Here is a 25,466-nt window from a genome sequence, read left to right on the forward strand (position 1 = left end):
ATATAAATATATATAAATAGTTTTATTGCATTTAGTAAAGCGATTTATTTTATATTTTAACGTAATCATAATAATTGACGGGCCGGTTGGCGTGGTTGGTAGATACTTGCCTTTCACGTCGCAGGTTGTGGGATCGATTCCCACCCAGGACAGACATTTGTCTGCATAAACATGCCTGTTTCTCCTGAGTACATATAATACTTTTATTTTTATTTACTGGGTGTAATTATCTATACAAGTATGTATTTACAAAAGAAAAGTAGCATATGTAGTATATCAGTTGTCTGGTTTCCATAGTACAAGCTCTGCTTAGTTTTTGGATCGATGAATTGTTGTATATAATGTCTGTTAACAATGTTTTCGAGAAAGAGCCAAGGTGTTGGCAACGTCTTTAAACAATTGCAACCAAGAGTTTTTTATTTGAATAACTGATGAATATCAGTTGTTGCCTCAATCATATTATCATCATAATATTAATATCATCAATAGTTGCCTTACGCAGCCGCAGGTCCTGACCTCTTGGGCTTTTGTGGACCCACAAAAAAAACTTGACGCTTAACAGGAATTATTATAGGAATTTCAATAATTCATTGACGACAGATAATGCTAATATTCTAAAAATTTATATGTATATCTCGAATATATTGTTATATATTTTATATAAATCAGTACGAAAAATAAATAAAAACTTTAAGAACATTGAATTATATTCAACCGTTTATAAATGACAGAAGCTCCATTCGCTTCATCACACAGCTGGCCCAAGGCAAAGCGATCTCGAAATCCCGACCCCAACAATTAGGATCAAGCGAACAAAAAGCAAAAAACATAAATTGCTACCTCTTCAGCAGAACCCGGGAAGGAGGATATCATTAAAATTGTTTTATGTCCATAAAATACATTTCGAATTAATATACCTACAGTGGTCGCCACTTGGTCCGTATAAGATATACTTATAAAGAAAGCTCAAATAAAAAAAATACGGATACAAACGATTTATTGGTAATATTTTCACAGTATATCTTATATTTGTATACTTAATATACTATTTGAGATATAATCATCAACTCACTAGTTATTCTAAACAGGACTACTTGGTACTTTGTTCCGGTTTAAAGATTGAGTAAGGCAAAAGTAACACGACTTCTGACTTCTAAAATTTAGTGGGAGTGGACGTAGCGAATGATTAATGTTTCTTAAAGCGCCAATCGCTATTATCGGTGGTGACCACTTATCATCACGTGGCACATACATATACTATAAAAAAATTCATAATCAAAGTTAAAAAGTCAGTAAAATAATTAATTTAATCATTTAAAAATTTATTATAGCCACTGTTCATTGTATTACATTTAAAAATATAATTGAAAAAAAAAACAAAACTTAAAGCTGTCTCCCGCCCTCTCATATGTTCAGCCCGAGGATACAAAGAACACTGATCCAACACCCAATAATTAATGGCTAACCAACAAAAAACACCATAAATGTAAATTACTAACATTTCGGGTACTCATGTACATTGGTATTTAAATAAAACAGGTTTGCAATACGATAATAAAAATACTTTAACATTTATATGAAATTTAAATATGTCGTACTTAGAAATAAGCATGACTTATTTAAAAACAGAATGAATACAATATTTTATCAATATATACAATTGAGAAAGATATCGTTAACGCTTGGAAATTTTGATAATCTGAAGCATGTCTAACAAGCCGTTAATTCTAAGAAATTGTAACTTGAATAAATCTCCGAAGTCTTTATTAAGTCAGTCGAATCAGCAAAATTAAGTTCTCAATTATCCATTTGTTCATTTGAAACGACGATTATCTTACAATACGATGTATATTCAAGAAGTCGTTATGCGCTCTAAATAATCAGGGTGTGCGCAATCAAATATGTATTAGCATTTCTTGAGGCGGACATTTGAATAATTGCATCTTTAAAGCAAGGACACACGAAGTTTTCAACGCCTCCTTAAGCATGGATTTGCATCAAAATCACACGTGTTGATTTTCGCGACGCGTCCGCAAAACAACCGTTAGCGATTTAATTCCCATTACATGACAACTATCGGAATAAGGTTACATCCTGTTGCTTCTACACTATCTTTGCACAATATTAATAGCTACATTTTTGGAGAAAAAACATCTTTATAATGGTAACACAGATAACGTAAATTATGATATTCATTAACATATCTATATTTATAACATACTGTTTGTCGTAACTGACGACAAAAACACTGTAAAACTACTGAGTTTAGAAAGCTGCAATTTGGAACATAAATTTATTATAACATAAGCATACAGGATTTTTGGAAATTTTACATTCAAAAAGGTTGTAACTTTATGTTTTTTTTTATTTGGAATGAATAGCTAGCCCGAATATAAATTAAATATTATATTACGTTATATAAGGAAAAAAATCAATGAAATACGTAACGTATGACACAATATCATAATATGTAATCTAACATTTATATTATCAACATGTAAGTAATTTTATCAGTGATTTACAAAATACTGTTATTTTTATTTAAATTAATTGTTCACACGTATTCTACGTTACATAGATATATATTTAATAGTGACACAACACGCAAGATATGTATACAAGATTTAAAAGTCACCTGTTTGTTCAAATCGCAACAGTTATCTACGTAGGAAACGTGCAAGTATGTTTTCACTTAAGCTAAGAAAATATTTTTGCAAACAAAGTACTCGGCGGATATTTATAATACATTTACAATGTTTAGAATACTAGACTGTATTATCACCAGCACCAAAAAAAAAACTAAACTACTCGTCTAACATTCAGCTTCAATGTTTGACCCACGCAACAGGTGTAAGTAAAAGTAACCTTTAAATGAGGAGAGGAGTCCGACTGCTAGGCTAAGGTCTCTCCCTTTTACGAGAAGGTTTGGAGCTTATTCTAATATGCTCCAATGCAGTTTGGTGGATACATACATAATCGAATTTCAGTGTAATTAGACAAATGCAGGTATCCTCACGATATTTTCCTTCACCGCCTATTAGGTGCAGCTGTCTTAAGGCTTGTGAGAAGTGATGTTTCTCTGAATTTGACACAAACTGATAATCATTGTTTGTTATGATTAAACCACAAGTTTACGTTTTAAGCATATAGGAAACACTAGCGTAAATAAAAGCTGGCAAAAAAATACATAGCTGTAAGTAAGACGAATTTTAAGTTTCATACAAAAATTGTATGTACGATATATTTTACATGAAATATTATTTATCTATCCTGACGCACATGATATTAATTAATCACATTATGGACGAAGCCCGAGATTACCATAAACAGCAACATCTCGTCGAATATTTTAATGATTCGTCATCTGGAATGGCAAGATAAAAAATAAATATAGGCTCGATTGTACGTTAGTAAAACACAAGTGACATCATTATGTAAACATTAGACCGAAAGTTAACATGATCGAATTACAAAATGGAAGCGTAATACAAACCATACCATATTTGATTCGAATCGTTATATATTAGCTATGTAATCATGCAATAAGAATACAAATGACTCTTTAAAACAAGCTGTAAGTTATATTATATTCTTTATTCGAATACATAGTCTATTTGCTGGCCAAGGGCCTTGTTTTAGTGTAAAACCTTGTATTCGACAAGGCTTTACACTTGTGACATAATTTTATAAGACACATGTTCTCCGTCAGTTTCCTTAACGATGTTTTCCTGCATCACCGAATTTAAGACGAAATTTAAACAAAAAAGTAATCATTTGAAACTCAGAGTTGCTTGCGTAGGGTTAACACTATGACCTTCAGATAACATACACGTGCTTTATCCACGGCGTCATCCACGTTCTCTACCCATAAAAAGGATAAAAGTATATTCTTCCTTGAGATTGGCATTTGTCGACAAATCAGCCACCAAATCGGAATCATTATAAAATGACAAAAAATATATCTGTAATTTCCATTAATACAAATACTTTTATTTGTCAAAAGAACAACTTGTTAACTGCTAATAACACCTGTTACTTTAGAGTTCAAAAGCATTTGTCAAAGTTGATTTATATTTACAAGAAAAAAAAACCTAAATTACTATTAGCATCTAAACCAGACACGATTTATAGCATCGGCTGCTTTACTTTTGCAAGTCGATTACCATTCTTGGAACTGCTTATTTTTTCATGTTTTCTGTTTTAAGCTCATACCACTTCACGCCACGATTACGCTCCCATTGAGTCGAGAATAGTTGGATTCGTAACGTAGAGTCATCGTTTCAAGCTATACACATTTTTTTATAGATACATAATTAGTTTTAGATGCCTTTATAATAAACTATGTTTCTCGGTACCCGTCCACTTCTCTTGTCGTAAATTAATGTTTAGTAACTTTTTTTTTGTATAAATTATTATAACAGTAAATTCCTAACCTTTCAACTACTCTTTCTGTTTACGACATAATGGAATTCTGTGCCGAAATTTTATCAGATACATTCGTAATTAATTTATAATGTAAATAATATATTTTATTCGTAAATATCGCATTAAAGTCACTGTTAGTCGACGACGAACGAAATAACTTTTTTAAATCCCATTAAACTTACATAAAATCTCTGGCAGGTAAATTAAAAGTGTCACGACATTAAAATTCGAAATTCGAAATGACAAATTCCGTTAGACGGTAAATTAAAATGCCGTAATGTTATATAATAATAAAAAGCCGATTTGTACACGACGACTTTGTATATAATGAAACAGTTTCTTGAAACTCCCCTGACAACCATTTCTATATGTATCTATAGCAAGATAGTTTTGAGTGATCCAGGAGACATTACGTTGATTTTATTAAATTGATACTCTAAAAGATAATAACAGAAAACAAGAATTGCGATTTCTTTCTTAAAGAAAATATACATAAAAAGTCCAATTATATTTTTGTCCTATATCATATATGTATATATAAATAGGAATTAATAAGATTTAAAAAAAAATTCACACTGATATTTTTTTTACCTTTAGTAATATAGTAAGTACAGAAATTACTTTCAAGATGAAAACTAGTTTCGAGTAGATTTTTGTAATAAAACAGAACTGACATAACGAACTTAATACCGTAACCGTAACAGCCTGTGAATGTCCCACTGCTGGGCTAAAGGCCTCCTCTCCTCTTTTTGAGGAGAAGGTTTGGAGCTTATTCCACCACGCTGCTCCAATGCGGGTTGGTAGAATTCACATGTGGCAGAACTTCAGTGAAATTAGACACATGCAGGTTTCCTCACGATGTTTTCCTTCACCGTAAAGCACGAGATGAATTATAATCACAAATTAAGCACATGAAAATTCAGTGGTGCTTGCCCGGGTTTGAACCCACGATCATCGCTTAAGATTCAGAACTTAATACATGAAGTACATTTAAATCGTATACATGTTTGAATGTTCAAACTTTCTATTGTACTCTTAAATTGATATATTATTTTAGCTATAATTATTTGCATGAATAGGACGTAATATAAATGATAAATTAAGGATTGAATTCAACTATCAGCAAATAATAAGTCTGCAGTGTGCGGTAACTGTAAGCGGATAGTTGTTAAGTAATATGGTCGTATGATATTGATGCGCACGCGCACATGTTCGTCGAAACGAGAGCTGGTGGGACCTTCCGCGAAATGGTTTGACTTTACGACTATGAAAAGAGTTAATTTGCTATGATGGATATTTTTTCTCGTTTTTTTTTTCCTTTTAGAGAAATTTTGAAAAATAAGAATGGAAATCGGAAATTTCCTTAGTGTTTTCAATTAAGACTTTTTCCTAAGGAACACTATGACCTAACGTAAGCCCTTTTTTCACTGACAGATAATATGTATGTTGATTTGTTATGTATATACAAAGTTACATACCCGTATTCTTAAAACTATTTAGCTCACGAGTTGCCACCATCGCCAAATATACTATTACAAGGACTATGTCACATCTGCCTTGCGCAAGTAGAACCTAACACATGCATTAGAAACCATTGCAATTGAACCGGACTTGAAGATCGGATTTCTTACACCATTGACATAAGGCTCATTATTGGTTGAATTAAAATTAAGTAACGCTTGATGTAAAGTTGTTTCGTGTGCATAGCTCCACGTAGTCTGAAGTGGTACCACCGTGCAGCTATGTATTAGACTCGGGGAAAGATAACCCGGTGATTTTTTACATGCTCACTGAATATTAAGTGGGTTGTGATAGATCTTTATGCAACCTTCATGCAATATAGTTAAAAAAAAGCTTATCATAGTTTACATTTGATGATGATGATAATTTTTATGAATTTCATCAAGGAGCTTTGAAATTAATTCGTTAATCGAGAATTTAAGTATGTCTTGTATGAACTTCGAAAATCGTCAAGTCATATTTTATTAATCTTTACTTAACGACAGTAGAATTGCAATGGCAATTGTTAATCTGTAATCATATCACATTTGATTATAATTATTTATATCATGGAATTTTGAATGAGTCTCTGATATAGTAGCCTATAAGGCTGCAGGCATCTCGAGGTCTAGGTTCCCGGGTCGTGTCAATAAAAGTTGTTCAGTTTTTTTGTCAAGAAATTCTTGGTAACAGCCCAAAATAGGAAGCGTGCCTCAAAAACCACTTAAATCTTTTAGTCAAACAACTATTCTATATGCCGCGCAATTGGTTTTACATCATGGTAATTTTGGTAAGGATATACATACAATATATGAGTACATTTAGAGAGTAGTTACTCTCTATGCTTATATAAGTTGTTCGATGTAGAGATATCTAAAAGCAAAAAAAAACAAACTAGAAGTATCACTTAGCAAGTAACTCCAGCGAGAGGCCTTTGCTCTGCGGAACAGTAATAGGCCATTACTTCAATTTTATTGGCCAGGTCAGTACCCAGCGCAATCGTGATTACATAACAATAAACAAACTAAATTATTCCATTCGCATTCATTAAATGATATCACTTAGGGTCGGAGCAAATTTAATCCTGTAAACCGTAAACGACATATGCCAAGATGGCCCAGCAGTTCGAAGATTGCGGATTCATTCCCAGCACTGAGTTTTCATCGAAATTTTGGAAAGGATTCTATTCACCATCGTGAGGTATCTTACATGTGTGACTTTTCCACTTGACCTTGTCTTCGATTAATTAAAAAAATTATATCAAATGTAACAAATTAGAAACACTTTTACATGAAATGAAAGTAATCGATACGATATTTTATGATAAACAATCAGTTACATTTCCTTTATTGATATCGTCAATTCATTTATTTATTTTATTTTACCTTTCATTGATTTTTCTTTGATGTTTGTTATTACATATAGAATACATAATAATTATTGAGCTTACTTAACACGATGACGTATCCATAAATAATTTCTTTGTTTATATATTAAAAAAAATATTAGTTGTATTTGTATATTATAGAAGAAATTTAAATACGATAATCATAATTTCCGATAAAAGGATATTGTAGCAGTTTGATTAGGGAGGGAAACTTTTCAAAATGAACCCGGTTCCATGGGAGTATTTGGTTTAAATGGGATTCTTATTGACTATAAGTCTATTATAGTACTTTGTTCCAACAGACAAATATATCCATTTGAATAGGAATCGTGCAAAAGTGATTGCGTTGTTTAATCATCAATCAATCGTCACAACGCTAGCTTGTTATTATTAAAAAAACATATTATATTCAAATATACTCTATGGTTAGTCAAAAAATATCCACCATACAAAAGAAGTCGCGGACAGTGTTCGTTTAAAATAAATACGGATTAATCCGTCAAGCCTGTCTGCAGATATGCGCGCTGGCGCAGACGCGGCGTCTATTCGCGGAATCCAAACTACGGCGAACTGGAGCGGCTATCGAGTGATTGAATCGCGCAACGGAACGCAATATCCGACCAGAAGTTTACAAACTAGTTAAAATGGTCGAAGGAATTCAGTTTGAGGCCATAAAAGATAGATAAGGAAGGAGTACTATGAGTATAGAAAGGAGTACTTAATTATAGCTGATTGAAAATTTTAAACGCCATGGAATTTTATAATGGTCAATATCTAAGGTAACTTATAAAACAAAATGCAATACAGAAATTTCTCAACACTGGAAATAAAACCTTTAAAAACTAATTTTCATCTTCTATAAAGTTTTTGTTAGCACATTTTATTGTACACTAAGAGACTTACAAGAATTATTGACAGTGCGAATTGTTGTAATAACAAGATTATTTGTAAACGGATAACAAGTTGCAGTGCGACTACTTTTGAGCCAATCGAAGGTCGACACCGTTCAGCCAATGTTTATATTAATTTTAATATCAAAACAGTCTTGCATAAGCGATGTTCATGTAAATAAAAATAAATCGTCTTTGACACAAACACTAATTTACGAAATTTATGTTCTAGTAAATTCGAAGCAAACTTTTTTTTTTATTGGATACTGTTTGTGTGTTTCAAGTACGGTCTAATAATTCACTAAGTATTTAGGACAAGGGAACGTATATATGTTGGATCCAGTGCCGATTACATTCCTACCTTTATCAAGTATGAGATGAATTGCAATTACGAATTTAACACTTGAAAAAATAAAGCTAGTCCGTGACCTTCGATGAAGATCAACATCTTCATTCCGCTGGGAAATCTCGACGCATACATTAAATACAAATATTCTTCTTCCCATACAGTACAGTGTGATTCACAGTATTGTTGAACTAACTGTAAACCAACAAAGCGGAAAAAATAAGGTTGGTATGCGACGCTTTTCCGGTCGAAATCTAGCAAATTCCTATCACATCGAGTACGCACAATTTTGGTAACAATATCATACATTTGAAAATCGTTCTTAATGTAATGGTTGTAACAGTGAGTTTTGCGTAATATTTTAAAATAATTTGCATGTGTGTGAACAAATATTTGCATGAAACTTCAACTGTTCGAGTAAACTATGTGAAACACCAAATTTTATATTTAAAAATGTTTCTTAGCTTAAATATTGTAGTTTGTTTAGTTTTGTACTAAAAAACTAGATAGGATTCGTCAATCCCTACGACCCTGAAGCTAGACCCATTTTTCAACTCAGACAAAAAACGTGAAACCAACGAAAAATATATTGTAATTTCTCCGATCTGTGATTGCATTACAAAATTATTTTTTTTATTCAATTGTTGGACATTAAGTTTTTTGATATTTCTAACTAGAATATTCTAGGAGGGACATTAATACTTTCGAATGCAACATTTTCATTACTTTTTGAAAAGCTAACAAACTTATCTTTAATCTGAATAGTGATTGGTCGGTGACAGATGATGATGCAATAAGTTACCAGAGAGAGTAGATAAAAACCAAATCTGTTTTATATATATACTCTTACTTTAACCAACAATTCAGAAACTGGAGGTAAGTCTTGTGTAGCCTGAAATGTTAACATAAAATTTAATTTAATAAATCCTGACAATAATAGAAATGGGGTCGAAGGGTCAAATTCCAAAGTTATCTTTCAAAGTGGGGTCTAAGGTGGATTAACATCTGATTTTGAATCTTTTTGTTTACTTGCCTATCGATCATTTGACGTCTGTCAGGTTATCACTTATGTCTGCATCAGGTCAGGTCACGCGTTAACGTCAGAATTGATATGCATCATGTTTTTTAAAAAAACTATCCGTCTACGGAAGTTTGAGAAAGGTGAACATTTAATTTACATCAATAAATAAAGGTATGCTATATAGTAAATGTATTTCTTTGATATTTTTGAAGTCGATAAGATAATGAAGTATATGTATAATTTTTTTTTTATATTTGAAGGAAGGAAGGCAAATAACTCTACTCCACCTGATGGTAAGTGGTACTAGAGTCCAAACACGATGACGGCCAGTACAGTCGGGAAGAATGTTCTGCACTAGCCGCCCCTGCCTTGCCGGCCCGCAACATGCTTCTTCACGCTCGTTTGAAGGAACCCGGGTTGTAAGAGGAGGGGAACACGTGAGCTGGTAAGGAATTCCATTTTTTGGAAGTGCGACAAAGAAAGGAGATTCCAAATTTCTTTGTGCGCGATGGAATGAAAATATGTATGCAATAATAAAAAGTAATTAAAAATATAATTGTAGGAAAAAATGTTATATTGTTCTGAATAATGAAGGATTATTATTTGTAACTTTAAATGCATATCGAAAAATCAGCTGACAGTATTTAAATTAATAATAAGCTTTATCGCATTTGTTTTAAACTAACGTAGATATGTTAAATGATAACAGTATTCCTTGAACGAACGTCAGACGTATTCAGAAAACATTATAAGCAACGATTAAAATAATCCTGATACATTATTCCATATAAACACTTACATATACGATCAATATAAGTGAATGAAATACTAATTGAAATAAATTAAATTAACATAGCTACTTAATACTTTAATATAATGTTTATAGCAACCTCATTTATGTTTAATATATTTATAATATAATTTTCCTTGGTCCTCATAAGCGGTATTCATATATGATTTTCATATCTTCTTGCGTACTGAATTGGAAACAATATAAGCTCTATCTTATCATTCGTTATCAGAGCCATCGCATTCCTTCGTTATCAACGCAAGAGAGAATCACCTAATGTAGTTTTGAGTACGTTTTAAAGATAAGTTGCAATTAATTTGATATTATCTATTTTAATTACCGCAGTCCGTTCGATGTATTCATAAAAATATCGAATGACAGTCGCCTACCTAAACGAGAAAATGATGTCAGCTACGCTAAAAGTCAATTGCTTTCAAAGATTCATTGAGCAGTGGAACAGGTTTCGAACTTCCAAGATTTAGATAAGGATGGGTAGAAAAATTACACAGACTATTAATTGAATCTTTGTCCAGTTTAGATGGAGCTATATATTTTGTTTATCATTAACAAGTAACGGGTCACGCGTTATAAATTATGGTACACTAAAAAGTAGAAATGAAATAAAAAGGCGGTACCACAAATGATATCAAAAAAACACTCGTGCAGCGTATAAGAACAAAAGAAAACTGGACGTTTGCAAATTTTCCGTAGATCAATCAATAACATCATTGCATTATGTCAGTCGCAATCAGGTCACATACGATACGATTATTAATGGCAACAATTAATACATTCTTAATCATCAATAGCGTAATAAAGTAGTCAAATATTGATATATATCGCCGAGGAATTTCGTCCGTTTTCTTACATTGTTACATAACATCTTTATATATACATATAAACGAAATAGCATTCATCATGAGACCTTCAAAACTATCCCACCGATTGACTTGAAATTTGTCATAGTTACTCTTTCCCCGACGTAGACGCTCACTAAGAACGGATTTTGCGCAAATCCTATCGAAAATATAGTTTTCTTATTATCTACCCGTGCGAAGCCGGAACGATTACGTAGTATTAATAAATAATTTTTTATGGTTATTAAAAACTCACCTCTAGAGCCTCCTGAGCGGTATGGAGGTAGTCTCTTAGCATCGCTTCTTGAATGCTCAGCCATTCTAGCCTCGGGTCTTCCAGCTGCGTCACCTCTGAAAATGGAAATTACAATTGTAATATCAGATATTAGAAACCATTTTATATTATTAATGGTTATAGATTTAAGTAATGCGATTTAGATTGTGACGTATGCGGTCACCGATTTCTTTAATCTTTTAAAGCAATTTTATTTCTATTCTATTCAATGTTAGATATTAAATTGACATTGATGTAATGTACTCGTTTATCTTTTTACATAAAAAATAAATGACTAACTGACGTATCAAAACACGGCTAAAATTACTGGAGCTACTAGCACCAAGACAATTTTAATACCTCTTATGAACCTTATGTAGGTTAGAACTAAGGAAGATTTTTTGAAAATATAACTATTAAGGTAATAAATAATGAAGAAAGTCACGGTAGCGTACGCAAGCGTTCCCGTGGCACTCCTCGTTAAAACGGAAATTCGGGGCGCACTCGGCGCTTTGTACACCGGCGAGTCCCACATACTCCCCCCCCCCCCGCTTTATTTCTGTGGAGGAAACGCGTAATGCGTTTTTCCAGCGATAAAGGTGGTGAAAGTTTGTATGAAAATCCTTCATTTTTTAAAAAAGGTTTAAGGAAATTGGGATTTAGCAATCTTAAACTATGACGCGACCCAAGGCGTCGGTACAGCGCTAGTTATTTATATATAATATTACTTTTGTTTAGAAATTCATATTAAGTATTTCGTTTTTTTTTTATAGAAAAGGAAGGCGGACGAGCATATGGGCCACCTGATGGTAAGTGGTCACCAACGCTCTTAGACATTGGCATTGTAAGAAATGTCAACCATCGCTTACATATCCAATGCGCCACCAACCTTGGGAACTAAGATTTTATGTCCCTTGTGCCTGTAATTACACTGGCTCACTCACCCTTCAAACCGGAACACAACAATATTAAGTATTGCTGTTTTGCGGTAGAATATCTGAATGAATGTTGTATACCACCGTGCACACGGCCACAAATTCTAAGATGGATGAGATCCCTTGATCCTTCAATAAACTGACTCATTCACCCTCCAAACCGGAAAACAGTAACCCATTAAAATATAACCAATTTTGCACATATTTACTGGAAGCGAAAGTGCCTTAAGAGCTTTGTGCAGTAAGTAGCACCCACTCGTATTATATTATAATTGTTATAGTATAAATCGGTAGTTTTTCCAGCTCTATTCTAGCTTAAATAGTGAGTAAATGTAAGATTACTACTATACGTAAATGTCACACTGCTGGTATAAGGCTCCTTCTCCTTTTGAGGAGTAGGAATAGAGGTTACTCCACCATGCTGATCCAATGCAGATTGATAGATATATAGAATATTTTTATCCGAATAATACTTCATGATATTGTTCTACACCGCCAAGCACGAGATGAATTAAAACAAATTAAACAAATGAAAATTCCGTGGTGCTTGCTGCGGTTTGAATTCGAGTTCATCGGTTAAGATTCACGTGTTCTGGCCACTGGGGCATCTCGGTGGAGGGTGAAAGAACTAGTAAATGCCCAATAGACACATCTTATTAAACATATGGTCGACAGCGCATTGGCCGAAGGAAGAGACTTCTTACGGTTCAAAGAAAGTGCATCCACTTTTGCCATTAAATAAGAAAATAATTTGTACGTTATGTTATTATCACGTCAACGAAGCATTAATAACACGTATTATGTTCAAATAATTTTACTATCTCGATCGCACGATCGTTAAAAGTTATCGATATGAATAAGCGTTTGTATTTTACGCATTTCCAACGTAACATTTCTTAATAACACGATAAAATAACACCTCGATAATTCATATAAATTTAAATATATCGCAATAATTCTTGTTTCTCATTTTTTTTAGATATTGATCAAATTATTGACATGTTACGTATTTAATTTCAAAATATGTACATAGAAATATTTGTAAATAGCAGCAATTAGACTTTTTATAATATAATTTCTTAGTATGTATGGTATGTAATAAATAAGGGTAATTATAATAATCTAATTATTGATTTATTTATAAAATAAAAATCCTGTCATAATTTTAATGCTAAATGAAATGTAAGTGTTTATACCTATGTACGTTCAGTAATTAGTCATATTTATTGTTTACGAGCTAATAAATAACATTAGCTTTATGAAATCCTAGACAATGACAATATGATCTACGAGGACTGTGTACAAAGAGGTTAATATTAAAAGTTTTGATCAATAAAATAGTTCTTGATAAGAAAAGTAATCTAGAAAAAAACTGTTACTTTTTATCATAACATATAAATACTATACATGAATTGAATTGTAATAAATTAATTCAATTAGTATTTTATTATACTTTATATATTATGTATTGATAAAAGGTATTCGTATCGGAACCATCGTAAAAGCATTACCCAATCATGACGATCGGCTACTGAACAATAACGACAAATTTGACGCTGAATGAACTTAGATTATTAGGGTTATTCCACACTGTAAGAAAATAAGGAAAAATTTATACTATTATAATGAAGCTGAAGTGCTTTATTTGTTTGTCTGCGCTAATATTGGAAGTCGGATTTGATATGGCAATTGTAGCTTATGGTTATAAGCTATTTAACACAACGCTAAGGGTCAAGGCGGCGGAGCGGGAACGCTTAATGCGTGAAATCGCACAGAGGAGCTAGTATACAACAATGAAAACTAAACTAAAAAATCGTTCCTTGAATTTTGAGATTCAAGCGGAATACGATTCAGAAATATCAGAAAGTGATATATAACATTGAGTATAATAATAATAATAACATTTAAATGAATTAATATACGCGTCAAAATAGCGTATCATTGTAAGTCGACTTACGACATTTCACCAGTGAGATTCGAAGTAAGTTCTTAGTTGTTATAAAATAGCACTACAGTATTTTTTATTCAAGTAAGCTCTTACAAGTTCTTTCGAATAGTAATTTAACAAGATAAGTTAAATCATCAAATATATAAAACTAACACTGTTTGGATTGAGGATCGACCGAGAACATTTTAGAATGTTCTCGAACTTGTGATTTAATTTGATATGATTTTATTAACAATTTTGTGGGTTCGTATTATACTTAAGTTGCATACTTGGTTTTTTCATTATAAAATAGGTAGACAAAAACATTGGCACTGTAAGAAATATTAACCATTCCTTATTTTACCAATGCGCTACCAACATTGGGAACTAAGGTGCTACGTCCCTTGTGTCTGTAATTGCATTGGCTCAGTCACCCTTTAAACCGGAACACAAAAGTACCAAATATTCCTGTTTGGATGTAGAAAATGTGATGAGTGGGTGGTACCTACCCAGACGGGCTTGTACAAAGTGTCAACTGAAATTAATACGCAGCTACGTCACATGATAAAGAACGCAAAGAATAATAATAATAACCTGGGACATTTTTCACAAACGTTCATCTGATTCCAAATTAAGCTTGTACAGAGCTTGTACTATGGAAACCAGACAACTGATGTACTACATATACTATTTTTCTTCTGTAAATACATACTTATATAGATAATTACACCGAGGATTCAGGACTCAGGACAAATAGACATGTTCATGCACACAAATATCTGTCCTGGGTGGGAATCGAACCCACAACCTTCGGCGTGTAAGGCAAGCATCCACCAACCACGCCAACCAGCTCGTCATCAAATCATACGTATACTAATCGGCCTGTCATTATTCATCAAACGCAATAAGTAAACAAATATTGAGTGCACTAGCATTGTCTAGAGCAAGCAGAAATCATTACACTAAAATCCAAAGTACATACAAATACATATAGTATCCCATGTATGTACACATACATGGGATATAGGATACACGTATCAGAATAGAAATCAATACATTTTAAACTCAGTCAATTTCTGAGCATTATACCAAAATATTCTTGTTTTCGTTTAAGTAATATTTTTATTATATTTATTATACCCCTACTTCCGAGAATAAAATATAAGATGACATTTAAATTTATTAAATAAAGCATTAAAACAACACATTAAACCAATAAAACGGCATATTTTCGACAAAGTATTCATATACTATTTATATACGGAAAATAATAAAAACGATAATTCGTACAATCGAAAACATATCTCGACCTGTTTGTCTACATATTTTAACACAATTTGCGTAGGTAAGAAAAACGAACGCAACAGATAATAAATATAAGAAACGCATGACTAAATAACAGTACAGTAACAGTTTGTTAATGTTCCACTGCTTGGCTATGGCCTCTTCTCCCTATTGAGAAGGTTCGGAGCTTATTCCACCACGGTGCTCCAATGCGGGTTGGTAGAATACACATGTGGCAGAATTTCAATGAAATTAAAAACATGCAGGTTTCCTTACGATGTTTCCCTTCACCGTCAAGTACGAGATGAATAATAAGCACAAACTAAGCAAATGAAAATTCAGTGGCGCTTGCCCGGATTTGAACCCATGATCATCAGTTAAGATTCACGCGTTCTAACCACTAGGCCAACTCGGACCACTAAATAAATACAAAACAAATTACAACCGAACAATAGATATACTTAAAAAAATCATCCGAAAATTACGAAATGAAAACAAATTACTTATAGTGATATACTATTTTGATGCGTATATTCTTGAAACGTTACAATCATTATGGTCAATGTCGCATATCACGTTCTGATATTACACGACCGTTTTCTGCGGTACGTATCGAGTTTGTTCTTACAGAAAAGCCCTACAGGATTATTAAATCAAACTAATTGAATACATACAATAAATGATTCTTTATGTCATAATTGAAGGCAATTCATTTATTTACTATTTGTGCATTTGCTGATTACATGAACCAACGGAATATGGTGTTATTTTCCTATTTATTATCAACAAACCTATTTCTGTAAGCTTTATTTAATTTATCACCGATAATATAAGATACTAAATTACAATGTTCATATAACATAGTATTTATATGTCAAAATCACGCATAAGTTCGTTTACTCGGAAAATATGAATTTAAGCTTTGATACAAATTTATGACTTATCACCTTCATCAACTCATGTCTTTAATTATCAAAATAACATACGATTGATAAAAAAACGGCAATCAGAAATGTATTGACAATTAAAAGACCTACAATGATTGTAATAACCGACAATGATATCAAAAAACAGACACATGATATACGCAATGAATCGAAACCAGCAATAAAAATCACTCATGGAATGATACTTGCATTCCGAACCCATTCACCGTCCGCGTGTCATCCAAAGTGCGCGGACGATCTTTCAATTATTATGCTCAATTCTCAACACAAGGCCGGGGCTAACTGATTGCCACTCAAATCAGATTAGAGACAATGGCAGTTGAATATCTACCATCGAAAGCGGTCACGGATTTCATAGAAATACAATATACCTATAATGGGGACGAGATAAGAAGTTATTTAAAAGCTTTATATGATCGAATAGCTGGAAAGGATTGCTGTGATAAAATAACTCGTTGATAATTTTCTAACCGAAGCGCATGCTGCAAACGCCGTTCTAATACGGCCAATGAATGCCTTTTGAATTTCATAGACATAAATATTGATGTCATTAATGTTTGCTTTCGGAATTTAATACCGTTAAATAAAATATTAAATAATTAATACAACGATAATTATATAGACTTTGGCGCTTTGAACAAACGGTAACCATTACATCGCCAATACACCGCCCTGTCCCTTATGCCTGTAGCGACACTGGGTCTTTCGCCCTTCAAATCGAAATACAACAAATCCAAATAATTGCTGTTTGACGGTAAAAAATAATATGATGAGTGTATAGTATATATCAAGACGGGCGTGCACAAAGCCCTATAATCAAATAAATGATTTTAAATCAATATAAAACGATACTAAAACAGATAATAAAAATCGACAAATGAATCATCTTATTCTAACACCAAAGAATTTAATACGCTGAGCAAACTTCCGTTACTCGCTAATAAATGCAGGTTGACTCATCGTTGCTAATGACAAGGATGCAAATTAATTAATTGCTAAAACAAAATGTCACAAGAAGATATCGTTATTTACTCTTACCAATATTATAAATTATCGATTTATAAATATATTATTTCTTAAATGATTATCATATATTTCGACATACATATATGAAATAAACGATTGAATATTGTTTCTATATTAAGTTTATCACATAGTAATAATAATAATATTGTGTAATTCTTTTTTAAGATTATCGAAATCATCAATGCGAGGGCTCGGTACTAAAAGTACATTTTTTGTTCAAATGTAAACCACATTTTGCGATTTGTAACCAAAAGTAAAAGTCTGTAAATGTCCCGCTAGTGGACTAAAGCCTCCTCCCTTTTGGAGTTTATTCCACCACGCTATTATATATATATACATATATAAATATTGATAAAAATGGTTTATCATTGTAATCAGTCTCACTTGCAGTGGCTACTAGTTCTAATTGCCTCGTAGGTCTAGTAGACAGCTTATTAGGTAGATCGCGAGATTCAGGGTTCAATCGCCGGGTCGGGCTATTATGTTATTCGATTTTTTGGTTGAAATCGCCCGGGGTTCAAATATTGGCACTGTTTGTGTTGTTTTGTTGTGCGTTATTATGTAGTAATTAAATTCCACCCATGTTAATAAATTAATTTAAAAAAAAGCTAATAAAAATGGCGTCGTATGTCGACGCACAAAAAAAATGTATTTGTTTGTTTTTAATTTCATATTAAATCGTGTCAATAGTGCACGAACTATTAAGTTATTCTAAACAAATCGAGCTAACCATAAAACAAACAATAAATTACACTGATATCAAAGTAAAACCGAACGTGAGACGCATTACATTTAACGATATCGAACAATGAGCTTTGTATTTGAAAAAGTTATTAAATACGACCACACACATATAAATTTAAAAAAAAAAAACTCATATATTTCATATAGCTGTAAAAATTTTAGTACGAGTTCATCAATTTTGAATGACTGTTAAAATAACGTTGACCTATTTTGTTAATATGTAAAGTAATCAACTGTGACCTGATTTAAATAGGTACCTATGTCCTTTATGTTAATTGGGCGTAATGAGTTACGAGATAGTTACAAATTATAAGCTGAAATATCTGCATATAAAAACATTCACGTGCGGCGCTGTACACATGAAAGTGAAACTTCTTTAAATATATACGTCTCTTTCTTTTCCTCTCTAAATGATATCTTTCTTCTATATCATGTAACGAAATGTGACAAAACGTGAACCCTTAAAATTTTATTCACAATTCTCGTCAACCTAACACTTAAAAAAAATCATTAAAAATATGTATTAACAGATATTTTATGAACGTTCGTTTAAATCGCGTAAAAATAAAAGCTAGGAAGAAGCAGCACATAAATATTGCAAGCGTATGCAGAAAATAGGTATGGGGGAGATTGCATAGCGAGATAACAAACCACGGAGCAGTAAACTATGTATGCAAAATGAAGGAGGCATGGATCGGAATATATGTTCACACAACCGAGCTCATATATTTTATATTGAGAGTTTTAAAATTTTATTGAGTCTGGTGCTAATTTACATACATATGCACTGATGAAGAAATAGATTCTAAATTTGCTTTACCAATATAAATGTCAAATACAACTCGTGTTTCGTCTCTCGTGTTAATACAGAGCGAATAAAATATTTTATGTACGAAACGAAATTCCTGTCAATACAATAATCATTTGCATAAGAATCTTTCAAACAATTTTATTACGATGTTTACAAATTTTTCAACCTGTTTGAATGTTTATATATATTAAAAAACATTTTCTCAGTCAACACACGTCGATAATGTTCGGAAATCAATTGATGAATCTGGAGTTTTCATATCAAAGTTGTTATTAATTAATTAAATTTTAATACTCCAGGAACAGACGATAGTAACGAAGCCTTCAAAGAGGTATTATTTGTACGAGTACTATCAAGATATAATCTGAATGCTAGGAGAATTAAGTATAAAGCTTATTACAGCCAAGAATTTATGCAAAAAAATTGCTCCAGGCAAAATGGGCTAACTATAAGATAGGGTCTCATAATTACACTAACGAGCATTTGCATTAAGGTATGTAATGAGCCATTACTGCTTCTTAAAATAGTAGAATATTGTATAGAACCTTTCTATAATGTAAGTGAATATAATAATACAGTTTATTTACCCAATTGATTATTATTTAAGGAAAACGATTAATAGATTATTAATAGATTCATTTTAAACAAAGGATTATAAATGAATATTTTTTTAATACCCGTACTGTTTAAATTACGAAATACTAGGAACTTTTTCATGCAATCATTACTTTTTTTTAAAACAGATTTGCCTTCAAAGCATTTCTTTTATATTTCAAATGAGAATTAGAGAGAAGGTTTTTACATGTAATATTTTATAGTGATAATGATGTCCTCTTCAGATCTTCTCGAGGGAGACTTGCACAGGACATATTATGGTGCATCTGTGCCCCTGTGTGTGCTCAAATTAAAAAGTCCACTCTCTTCTCTCTCTTATTTCGATGAGGCGAGAAAGCTGACAAGACAAGAAAAAATTCAGGCACTGGTTTAACGTTATAGGCCCGGGAGTGTCAAGCACTGCCAACTTCCAGACTTCGGCCTTTTTTGCGGCCTTATTAGCTAATTACTACAACAACGAGGCAGACAGTAATTGTAATAGGTACTACGAGGTATTTACTGCAAGAGCTAAATAGGAGCTGGTTAACAAACGTACCAAATAAACTTCGTATTTTGTGATAAAAATCGATTATTCACAATTTATTTTACGACAGTTACGACAATTTAATTTAAAGAAAAAACACATTCTTAGTACCGTTACCAAAATAGGTAAAGTTTAAAAAAAATACAAGAGATATACAATTTCGACAATCATTTCAATGATTATATAACAAATATTATTTACGAAACACGAATAAAAATATTTTAAATCAATATTAGTTAGTGATATCTACGTAGATACAAAAGATAAACATATAAATAACAATGACAAATGATAAAGTAAAAATGAATGTAAAACATGAAAAAGTAAGTAAAAATTCCAAAACGATATAAAGGTAAGCAAAAATAGAAAAGACAGCGCCTGACCCGGACCTCTTCAAGGCAGGCGAGTCCCGTTACTCAATTGGTATTTTTCTACTATCGTAAATCTTAGCGAAATGAAATCAACGGCGTATACTTTTCCGGATCACACTTTTATTAATAATTATAGAAACATAATATAAATACCTAATACGGATAACAAAATTTATAACTGACATTTTAATTTAGTTTCGCTTGTATAATATAAATGATAATGTTCACAAATAAATTATTTAAATAGATTCTACAGGCAAAGGATAAGAATTTGCTAAATGTAATTTGGTTAGCTGTTCGTTTGCTGACTATACAAACAAATACAAATGAAATCTGCGCACACGCATGTACCAGTCTAAATTATGAGAGTAGTGCTCTCAGCGACAACACCGTAAATAAGGACTCAATTTACGCCAACATGTTTCGATTTAAAATCTTAAGTGAAATTACAATTTCGATTACTATTTATATATAATATATATATATATATATATATATAAGTATTTCTTTGACTTTAGTTAAGTTTGATCACGAATAATTAATTATAGCCGTTTCTTTATTTAGATTAAGGGATTGTATAATGTATCTCGTTGTATAGTGACAACAAATATGGAACAAAATGTTGGTATTTCTTAGTAAATAATTTTATTTGTAATTGTGAAATATATTAATAATCATAAACATACTCAACCTACCTAGTGATACATATTATCATTTAATTAGTGGAAATGACTAGCTATTGTTTTTCTTGTCCCTTAGTAGAATTTACATTCCGATTTTCAAACCACTTACATAGACAGCTTTACATTTAATATGATACTATCAAACAACAATTCAAAGTGAGAGCCTATTAAAAGAAAAAAGTATATCTTGTATTTTGAAATGTAAAAACATCTATTGGTTAGGCTTACAAGAACTGCAAATGTATTGGGAGGTCACTTTAAAAAATCCGTAAAAAGGGTAACCATATAACATAACCACAGTACATTTCGTGCGAATATTCTGTAAAACTATCCAGTGGATATTGGAAATAGTATCAAGCTTATTGAACCAAGAAATTGAACCAGCGACAACCAGTACGCAATGAAAAGAAGTATGTTGAACATAAAGAAGACTGATAGATTAAACACAGTGTCATCCGACACAAGGCAATGATCCTCGACATAACAGGCAAAATCGGAAGTCCATTGGCAGGGCACATGATAAGAAGTTGTGTAAAATTGTTACATTGAGGCAGTACACAGTACACAGAAAAGATGGGACATTAGACTTAGGGCAGGAGTGGAACAGAGTGGTTCGAGAAAGACAAGAATAGAAAAGTGTAGAGGAAGGCCTTATCCGACTCGCAAATAAACTCTGCAAAAAACAATCAAGAACCAAATATGAAAAATACAAAACTAGATTACATTCCAATTTTTATATAAATATTGATCTGAATAAAAAAGTTATAAAATCCAATGGATAGTTTTATACAATAATTATGGTAAAATGTGAATGTTATTTTGGCGCTGTGCACGGATAATGTACATTGGAAGGAACATTCGAAAGTACAGTCATATTATTACATAAATCGTAACGTTATAGTGCGGTCATACATATGTACATAAATATTATATATGTAATATATTACTCATACAAAACACCTGTCATACCAGATGTGTGCAACCAAACCAGTCAGATTTTTTTTAAATTTTGCATAATTAGACCAGATTTCTTAAACAACATGCGACTGTTAAATACTAGGCATTTCTTATTATAAGTTTTATATGAACATTATAAAACAATGAAAATGTTTAACCCTAAAATTTTGGTATATTTCAATTTGCCTATCTTAAAAATGATAATAATCTAAAAGAACATAAGGATGAATGATCGACCAACCAGTGTATAACTGAATCTAACTACCTCATATGAATACAGCAAATTGTCAAACAATTATCATGTTCGTTCATACCAATATAGATATGAAAGAATTTCAAATTAAAAGTATGGTGCTTTGACCTATTGCGGCCACGACGGCCAATATCAATGGAGATACTACCCAAAGAGGAGATATTATATTGAACCAGAGTTTGCACAAACACAGATGGACTCTCACTACACAGGCACAATTGAAGAGTTAACTCGCCGAACAAACGGCTTTACGTGCTACTCGACGCACGGGAAATACTGCCAGCTACTAAGATCGAAGCTGCTACTGAGAATATTTTGACAGAATAATTTTTTAACGGCTCGGTCGTAACTTGAACCTACGACCTCGGCATGTGTAGCCTTAAAATCTAACCACTAGATCAACGGCAGCTAAAAAGCTGAATCAACATAATATAACAGAGCAACATATAGCATAACGCCATCTGTTGTTGCAACGACTTTCCAGTAGAATCAACACTTGATTTCAAGTACCGAGTTCACGGTGAGACTTCTAAAATTCTATAAGCTAGAGATATATCAAACTGTTCCATAATTCATATGGAATAACTAAAGCACCGAGGACCTTCATAAGCCCCCCGCGTCGAACATTTTTCACTCAACGTACTGAATAATCCAAAAGACATAAATAAGTCTCGTTGCACCCGATAGACTTCTTGTTGTTACAGAGTTAAGAGTGAACTGTAAACAGGCGGTTTACTTTTATTTACAACGTTCACTATATCGTATTAACCATACAAAAATAATAATTAATCAAATCAAAAAATATTAAAAAATTCTTTGTCGAAATTATACATATTAATTCATTCGTCGGTGAGCTTAAGATAAATAATTATCAAGGTTAAAGTCAGCGTCGAGTTTACAGTCACTTGTCCAGTTTTGCGCAATCTTAATTTTCAACTCTTGACATTCTTTACTATTACCATTTATATTTCAGAAAATAACATGTATTAGGGCAAAATTAAAGTGTAACCAGCGACATGTAAAAACGATCTCTTGTTATAGAACAATGAATTTTGCTTTCCCTATTATAAATACTATATAAGATGCGAATTAATGTAACTCTTCAACTTTCCAAACGTCCTACGCACGGCCAGACTTCCTATATTGGTAAATCAACCATTGAAGTAAATAAAGATTCTTAAGAAAGTAAATGAGAAGATTTAAAGGGAAGTGGCAATAAAAATGATACTCACGATTGACATGATTGATGTAATATGGGCCGATCTGAGGATCGTATGCCTCCTCCCAGCCCAGAGGCAGCTCATTGCCGATGCAGTCCGCGAATGTTTGAGGCTTTGTGTATCTGAAACAATGATTATTTCTTGTTACTACTGAGAATCATTCAATTGAAATGATAAGAAACAAACTCGTTTGGTATACGATTAACTCGGATTTTATGCAACAAATTTCTTCCAAATGAAAATGTACAATACAGTTTTACATAACTTCCGTAAAAACTATACGTAATCAACGACCAAAACAAAACTTCGCGAAGTATTTTGTTTTCTTGTTCAGACTTGTGAATTATATTTATGTACTTTGTCTGCATTGCGACTTGAAGCTATCTACCGAAATGTTATTTAAATTTTAAATATTTCTCATGGCTTAAACTTGAAATGTGATTACTTCCCACGAAATCAAGGGGCGAACCTATTAAAACTGCTCCTACTACTATCATTAAAGCAAAATAAAAATAACGAGCACCGAAATTATTTCCAGCTTAAGCCGGATAATTTTGACTAGTTATTTAATTACATATACCAAGCGGAGTCTGATATCCGTACATGTATGTTTTTGTATATCGTATTTGATTTCCGTAAGTTGCTGATCGCTTTTCCAATATTCTAAAGTAAAAAACGTTACAAGTACAAATTCATTATACCATCAACATTATCGCAAATTACTTCATCATTTATAATGTAGAAACAGTTTAATATTGACATTACTTCATTATTTTAATTGCAAATTAAAGAAGATAATTTCCGTACAACATGTGAATCTCATTTAACTTGTGAATACATGAATAAATCAACTACATATAAACCCATTTACGGTTCTAAAACAAACAAGCAATTTCGCAGCTATAGAAAGCTGGATGTGTATTCTTGCAACGATAAATTAAAGGGCGTTCTTGAACTACAAGTATGTGGTCTAGCTAGGTGCAGATAATAGCAAGAGCAATTAATGATAGCCGGTACTGGATGCCCGGGAGCTTGCTGGGCGTGGTGTGCAGGCGCCAGTAACTTGCTCTACTTGATACAAGATTCAAGAATGATTCAACGGCGGATTTAAAAAGTGAACTTCGACTACTGTATGACGAAATACATCAATCCATTTAACGGTCTCTAAATTCGACGTTTTTTTACGGTGATGTTCAATTATCTAGAATCTCCGGTTAATTGGGATAATTTTTTCATGTCTGTTGAAATTGTTACGATCACGTGACGATTGCGTTCTATTTAATTGATATTTTGGGAGTAACGTTTTCCAGTAGAGGTTTAATAATAGAGTGTAACCTTACTTTAAAATCCAAGGAATGGTTGCTCGTTATATATAACCTTACCTAATTATTGCTATAAAAATCAAGAAAAGCCTAAACGCACTTAACTAGAAAAATGTTAGTAATAATTAATTAATTACATACAAATAGTAAATCTTCATAGTATATCATCTATTACTAGTTCATAAATACATACTATAATGTTCTTCCGTTATTTTAAAAATATTTATAGAAGAGCAACTTGCTAAATAAATATTCAGCAAATCTTCAATGGAAATTCGTAACTCCTTCCGAGCAGCTACCGAAAGCTCGGCGTCCATTACATTACAGAGCGCTCTTATCGGAGCGAGGGTATAGAGGG

General features: G+C 32.3%; 1 protein-coding gene across 2 annotated transcripts in view; it reads right to left on the reverse strand.

Moving 5' to 3' along the window:
• Positions 1–25,466, reverse strand: part of LOC126776745 (protein kibra) — a 68,490-nt gene that overhangs the window by 35,420 nt on the left and 7,604 nt on the right. For both annotated transcript variants that reach the window (XM_050499468.1, XM_050499469.1), the window contains exons 2-3: positions 23,799–23,908; positions 11,473–11,567 (exon numbers count right to left, since the gene is read on the reverse strand). In XM_050499468.1, the coding sequence (XP_050355425.1) occupies positions 11,473–11,567; positions 23,799–23,908 (205 nt within the window). The remainder of the gene's footprint in view (positions 1–11,472; positions 11,568–23,798; positions 23,909–25,466) is intronic.

The sequence above is a fragment of the Nymphalis io genome, chromosome 21 (genome assembly GCF_905147045.1).
Source record: "Nymphalis io chromosome 21, ilAglIoxx1.1, whole genome shotgun sequence".
NCBI lineage: Eukaryota > Metazoa > Arthropoda > Insecta > Lepidoptera > Nymphalidae > Nymphalis > Nymphalis io.